The sequence below is a fragment of the Haemaphysalis longicornis genome, unplaced genomic scaffold (genome assembly GCF_048455015.1).
Source record: "Haemaphysalis longicornis isolate Haplotype H1 unplaced genomic scaffold, Haemaphysalis longicornis Haplotype H1 scaffold_195, whole genome shotgun sequence".
Lineage (NCBI taxonomy): Eukaryota > Metazoa > Arthropoda > Arachnida > Ixodida > Ixodidae > Haemaphysalis > Haemaphysalis longicornis.
In genome coordinates this window covers 325,449-332,500 of record NW_027526290.1, presented here as the reverse complement: position 1 = coordinate 332,500, position 7,052 = coordinate 325,449, and the positions used below count along the sequence as shown (strand labels likewise).

The window sequence follows — 7,052 nt, the reverse complement described above, 5'->3', positions numbered from 1 at the left end:
TGTGTGTGTGTGTGTGTGTGTGTGTGTGTGTGTGTGTGTGTGTGTGTGTGTGTGTGTGTGTGTGTGTGTGTGTGTGTGTGTGTGTGTGTGTGTGTGTGTGTGTGTGTGTGTGTGTGTGTGTGTGTGTGTGTGTGTGTGTGTGTGTGTGTGTGTGTGTGTGTGTGTGTGTGTGTGTGTGTGTGTGTGTGTGTGTGTGTGTGTGTGTGTGTGTGTGTGTGTGTGTGTGTGTGTGTGTGTGTGTGTGTGTGTGTGTGTGTGTGTGTGTGTGTGTGTGTGTGTGTGTGTGTGTGTGTGTGTGTGTGTGTGTGTGTGTGTGTGTGTGTGTGTGTGTGTGTGTGTGTGTGTGTGTGTGTGTGTGTGTGTGTGTGTGTGTGTGTGTGTGTGTGTGTGTGTGTGTGTGTGTGTGTGTGTGTGTGTGTGTGTGTGTGTGTGTGTGTGTGTGTGTGTGTGTGTGTGTGTGTGTGTGTGTGTGTGTGTGTGTGTGTGTGTGTGTGTGTGTGTGTGTGTGTGTGTGTGTGTGTGTGTGTGTGTGTGTGTGTGTGTGTGTGTGTGTGTGTGTGTGTGTGTGTGTGTGTGTGTGTGTGTGTGTGTGTGTGTGTGTGTGTGTGTGTGTGTGTGTGTGTGTGTGTGTGTGTGTGTGTGTGTGTGTGTGTGTGTGTGTGTGTGTGTGTGTGTGTGTGTGTGTGTGTGTGTGTGTGTGTGTGTGTGTGTGTGTGTGTGTGTGTGTGTGTGTGTGTGTGTGTGTGTGTGTGTGTGTGTGTGTGTGTGTGTGTGTGTGTGTGTGTGTGTGTGTGTGTGTGTGTGTGTGTGTGTGTGTGTGTGTGTGTGTGTGTGTGTGTGTGTGTGTGTGTGTGTGTGTGTGTGTGTGTGTGTGTGTGTGTGTGTGTGTGTGTGTGTGTGTGTGTGTGTGTGTGTGTGTGTGTGTGTGTGTGTGTGTGTGTGTGTGTGTGTGTGTGTGTGTGTGTGTGTGTGTGTGTGTGTGTGTGTGTGTGTGTGTGTGTGTGTGTGTGTGTGGCACGCCAGGCACGAAGTACACAGTGACGGTGCGCAGTGGTGTTAACTGTTAACTTTTGCTGGCGCACGTGCGTGTCTTTGTTTTTTCTCTCGCTTATTTCGGTACTTGTTAGGATAAAAGATAAGTTTGCGTCATTGTTTACTGCTTCACATCGGTATCGGAAGAAGGTGCGCGGGCCTTTCAAGTGAGCATCGAAGTCATCTCGCTAGGGTGATGAATATTGCGGTTTATGTAAATAATTAGATGTGCTTTGGTCACGCCCGGTGCGGTGAATACCGACAAGATGGTTTCCGAATAACGGCCACGGATCAGCCTTGCCTGACTGCCGCTAACGGAACCTGCTCCCGCTGTCTATGATATTCCCACGCGATTTTTTCATGTAACGCACTCAGTAACGCACGAACAGGTGCTTTCGACACGAGCAAATCACTTTCGTACCTGCATGGCCGGTCACTGTTACTGGACACTTCGTAAAAGAAGCCACAACGGGCTGCCTTCATGCAGCACGCGAGAAAGTACCTCAACTTACGGCACTCCTCGTCAAGGGCACATGACGCACTGCACGGATAACGAAAGGAAATATGCCGCACACGATAGACACATGCGTCAATTGGAGACGCGCGTAATCCATTCGCGGGTACGGAGCGTCCGTAACCGTTTGGCAGCCGTACATGTACACGGAAACGAGCAAACAGACAGCGCCTGTCCGCGTGAAACGGTCGATTCTGCGCTTGTCCGAGGAGCACTTTCTCCTGGCGTGGGCTAACTTTTCAAGACGGGTCCTCATAGTGCTCGGACGTTATCAGTAACACGGCCAATTACAATTAATGAACCAGAGCCCGAACGACGGTCGGCAAACGTCTCGAGCCTCATCGTGCAACCATGAAGGTAATTTGGAGTGTATATTTCTTTAGTTACTTCTTGCGTTCAATAAGACCGCAACAAAACGAACGCCTCCGATAGATTTGCAACTAGGCGGGCAGCTGTCCCTTGAGAAGTGGATGAAAAAGCAGTCGAGCAAGCATAGTCCCAGGTGCGGCAACCAACTGCATGCCCCGACAACATCCTCCGGGCGAACCGGGTAAAGGTCTACGTGTGGCCGTGGAAAGAGCGCTAGAGGACAGAGGAAATCAGAGAAGTTGTACAATCCGCGTTAAATGCGTTCGTTTAAATGCGTGCCACCGGGTACAACTATGCAAGGCGTGTTTCGAGCACCGGTCATTTTCGGCCGCTTATAAACACAGGGTACGGTCGCTACGTACTCCCAACGTACTCCCAACCAAGGGGACAAGTAGAGGAGACAATATGGCCATCCATTTGTCCCTTCTTCTTCTCCCGTGACCCTCGGTCATTCAGCATCTGTTTCAGGGCGATTCTTGAAACAAGCGGCTCGCTTTGTCACGCGTCCGGAGCTTCCCCTCGTCGGGTATTCCATTGATGGGAGAGGCAAGGTTTGACGCGCTGGATCCCGTGCACACGTCTGCACAAAACCGTTGCGGCGACAGCCCCCTCTCCCCTTCACCCCCAGTACACGGGGGAGGAGGAAACCGCTGCCCTTCCTTCTCCTCTGCGACCGACGAGAACCCAATATGGTTCCGTCAAGAGCGATTGTCGCGTAAACCGTGCATGAGCCCCAAGCAGCGCTTCACGAAAACTCTGGCGTAGAAACAGCGCACGCGTGTTTGGTTCTGCTTTCCGAAATCGCGATTTCGGAAAGCAGCCAAGCCTTGTTCCCACTGAATACCGCTTGACGACGGGGAGGACGCCGCACACCTGGAAATTCCAGCGCGCAGGGACGTCGCTGTTGCGCCCATTGCACGGATGGGCCACCTTTCGGCTCTCCCCGAGGTTTGGCCCGGCTTACCTTGATGACGCTCACGGTGACCTGGTCGTCTGCGCTGGAGCGTAGCATCCGTTCTGCCAGCATCGCGCACGGACGGCGAATCGCGTCGTCTGCTGCGGCCACGTCGTCTGTGCGCGCCTCGGCGGGAGGAACTCGGCGGGGCCCCTCCCCGGACACGCCTCCGGGGCCGACGCTTCCCGCCCCCGGAGGCGGCGCCTCGCTTTTCTGGGCCCTCGCGCACCCGCTTCCCTCGTTAGCCGCAGCTCCACGCCGCCATTCAGGGACGCTTTAGCGGAGAAGACAGACGCCTGCTGATAATGGCGGCCGCCGCCTAATTGGCTGGCCGGCGTGCACTCCGCTAATCCCGGAGGAAACGGCGATTGTTGTGGCAGGCCGCGGAGGAAGCCGGTGCAAACCGCCGAGTGGCTGGGTTTAGAATTTGTGCACCAGTTATCGCGGTGTGGTGCCACGCGCCATTCAGTGTATTTCTCCCTTTTCGGCTGTTGCTTGCAAACGACGAACACCGCCTGGAGAAAACATTCCACTGCAAAGCGAACAGTCTTTCTTCCATTATCACCGCTTTCCCACCTACTGCTTTCACAGAAGAAACTTGCGCAAGGTGTTTAAATATGTTTATCGCAAAACCAAAGACGATACACAAGAAAGAAGACAGGACAAGCGCTTGTCCCGTCTCCTTTCTTGTGTATCGTTTTTGTTCTTGCGATAAACATATTTAAGAATCACGAACCCCAAGAAGTTTTGTTAAATTATATGCGCAATGTGGTCTTCCTGACACCCTGCGTAAAACCATTTTTGTGTTTTGTGGCCGTTTTCGGAAAGCCCGCATGAAACAGAAAATTCCTCATGCGATGTTCACGTGGTGCTTTACAGAATCAACACTAATCGTCCGTACTGGCTCACGAGAAGAAAAAAAATTGTCGTTGCACTTTGGAATCTTTTTTTATATTCCGAGATACTTGACTCCACGAAAGTCTTTTTTTTTTTTTTTTTTTTTACTTTTGAGTAAGACATCCAGACGCTCATGTTACCAACGGGCAAGGAGCGCCAAAAGAGTGGTTATATATGACGGATGAATATGCGAACTCTAAAATCGCTCAACAAAAACAAAATTAAAATCAGTAGAAGACAATGAAAATGGCTGGTGTAAAAGGCCACGGTGTTTTACGCATGATAGGAAATGAGGTGTAAAATTTTGATTTCGCTAAGAAACTTAAAAGTGCGCTTAGAGGGATCATGGGATCATCCGCTAAAAACAGTGCTGGGTGTGGTGGGATGTCTTGGCTGTATATGTAGTTGAAGGAAGTGTTTGCGTCTTGTTGTGTGGAGTGCTTTGCATGTCATTAAAATGTGAATTGCAGATAGGCCCTCCCCACACCTGCTACACAAGGGTCTTGGAGATCCAGTGAGCAGACGGGAGTGGGTCGCGTGTGTGGCCTATCCGTAATCTAGCTAGGGCCACTTCGATGAATCTGTCATGTGAGTCAGCAGTCTATCATCCTAAGTGGGGTTTTATTATACGTAACTTGTTGTCTGTCTGTGTATCCCAGTCGGCTTGCCATGTTTTGCGAAGGTGTTGTCTTATGTGTGGTTTGAGGTCGGTGTACGGTATTGCTGTTATGTCCACTGTATTTGTAAGTGCACCGCAGCAGTTACTTGCCCTCCCCGCGTTCCATGTCGCTTTTGTCAACCAGTGTGATTCACGTGAATGTTTCTCCTTGCCACCAAAAGAAGCCGTTTGAAGACAGGGAATAATGTCAAAATTTAGCAGCTTTTTTTTTTTTTTTTCTGTGATGGACGAAAATTGCTCTTGATGCGTGTCGAAATGGGCTTCCTTGAGGCCGCGGCCAGTTTAGCACAACGGCCTAATGGTTCGGACCGGTATAGACCCGGGGTTGTTCCGGGAAATCGCCATATCTGGCTCTTGGCTCTTGAGCAGTGCCAGAGGTTAAGTTGAGCACTTGACAAAAGAGGGATGAAAACTTGCGTGACGATGTTTCGGGTGCCTCTATGAACGGCAACAAGTCACTTCTGAACAGAGCACCTGCTTGAACAAGCCCAAAAATGTTGCTCTTACGCAATTAGCAGGTGTGGTTCAGCGTCTTCCTCCCCTGGATAAAATTCCCTAACAAGGACTTGGAAGGTTTCAAAACAACCAGTCCTGTGGAACAAATTTTCGCGTATTCTGTAGAGTAAAGAGAATCGCAAAAGGAGCGACTCTGTTTTCTCGTGGGCGGGCGCTACGTCCCGCGCTTCTTTGTGGAATTGAATGCTTCTCGTAATTACTGCATCAAATATCTGGACCGGGCTGTTTGTTTGTTTCTTTTTTCCTTAGCCGTAAGATACACCAACCAGCCCGGCTCAGTTCTCTCGGTCACTGTGTTCTCTGGGTTTTTCGAGAAGGGGCAGCGCATTAGATGTCAACAGGGAAGTCAAAACAAGGAGGAAAGTGGATAAAATGGTGTGATTCTTCCATAGAAAGCTTCCATTGAATGCCACAACGCTAACCAAATGAATCCTATACTCGTGAAGCATCCAATGGCAGACGATGACGAAGACCTAGAAGATTAGTTTTCAAATAATCACCACGAAGTGAAGACACGCCGGTCATATCAACCCCCTGCGCCCGTTGAGAGACAACAATGATATGGGTGAGAGGCGAATGCACTGCGTCAAGCGATGCATTCGGGTGGAGTCAGCCACCCATCGCGTGATCCAGCCGCTCTTCGGAGAGGGCAGCAGGGGCGTCATGTGCCCCAGGTCTCCGGGCGTTCGTGCACACCTTACGGCCTGCATGCGCAGGCCGGTCCAGAAAAGATCCGCGCTACCAGCCTCCTTGGCGCAATTTTCACCCGCAGGCCGGCGAGTTGCAAGCGAGATGCACGTTTTGTTCCCCTTCTATGACTCGGTGAGGTCAAGGATTTCTTGACGACCGACTCCGTAAATCGTTTCACCCTGCGGGCATCAAGCAGGCGTCCGCTTCCGCCCCCGTGCGCCTACCTATGTATATGCATCCGCGTGTACGTGCCAGCACTGCCTGGTGCGCCTACATTGCTTTTGGAGTCACCATTAAAGGAGTACTGACACCAAATTTTGATACCTAAAAAAAGATATAATTGGCTTCAGTTGTTTGTACAGATGCCTCAAAGAAATTTTTGCAGCGATCCGAGGCCGGAATCACATCTAAAATCGATTTTGATTGTCCAGGCCGCGAGCTTCCACAAATCGGCAGCACTAGCGCAATAGCTTTCGGCGTGACGAAACATTGGCCTACGTGTCTGGCCGGTTCAGGGTGACGTCATATAGTCGTTTTCAGAACCGGAAACGGTATCCTGCGCTGCTGTTGTCGGTGGTATTCGCTTGGGCAGGAGACGTGGGCGTATAGCTGTGTGAGCAATGCTTGTAAACGTTGCGTGTTCGACGTCTTTGCTCTTCAGTTCGTTGCCGGCGCATGGTGTTCGGCACTGGTGCCGAAAACTGCGCGATGTCGACGGGCACCGCGGCGACGCGGCGGTGCGCGTCGCCGAGCTCGCCCAAGTTGTGCTATGGCAAGCTCGCGGTATGCGAAGTACTGCTCGTGGAAGCCTGTCCGAGCAAATCGACGACGACGCCAAGATGCATTATTTTCCACGCGACGACATGCAGCGCTAAACATGGACTGAGTTCGTGCGCGCCGGCGGCCGCAAGAACTGTCGCCCAAGCCAGCGGGCTCGGGGTTGCACGGGTCACCTTGGGTGTTGGGAACTTAGTATCGTGGCGACTATTTGATCGCTGGTATCTGTACAACTGCGAATAACCATCCCTTACACAACTTTTCACCACACTATAATCCCCTTTTTCGCATATGAAGCTTTATTTTGGCAATAATTTCCGTTCCAGCGATCGGCAACCAAGACATCTGCCGCGGCCTGTTTTGATTCTAGCGCGCAGGTGGCGCCATCTTTCGGCCGCTCGCCGCACCGTGGTGCCGGCAGTGCTGGGTCGGAGCGCCGAACCTCCGCTTCCGGTCAGCGTAGGCTTACCATCACGGCAAATATCTGAACGCCACTTTTACATTCAGCGCTGATAACAACTCCTAGCACAATTTTCAACACACTAACATCTACTTTCTCGCATGTGGAGCTTCTTTTTCGTGATCAGATTGATCAGAAGAGTGGCGACAAGCTGTTGCTATCA

The 7,052-nt window shown here is 51.4% G+C and overlaps 1 protein-coding gene across 1 annotated transcript in view; it reads right to left on the bottom strand.

Moving 5' to 3' along the window:
* LOC144166883 (uncharacterized) overlaps positions 1-5,627 on the bottom strand; it is a 110,982-nt gene extending 105,355 nt beyond the window's left edge. Inside the window, exons 1-2 of the mRNA XM_077696336.1 lie at positions 5,580-5,627; positions 2,880-3,083 (exon numbers count right to left, since the gene is read on the bottom strand). Coding sequence (XP_077552462.1) covers positions 2,880-3,083; positions 5,580-5,627 — 252 coding nt within the window. The remainder of the gene's footprint in view (positions 1-2,879; positions 3,084-5,579) is intronic.
* Between the last annotated feature and the right edge of the window lie 1,425 nt (positions 5,628-7,052).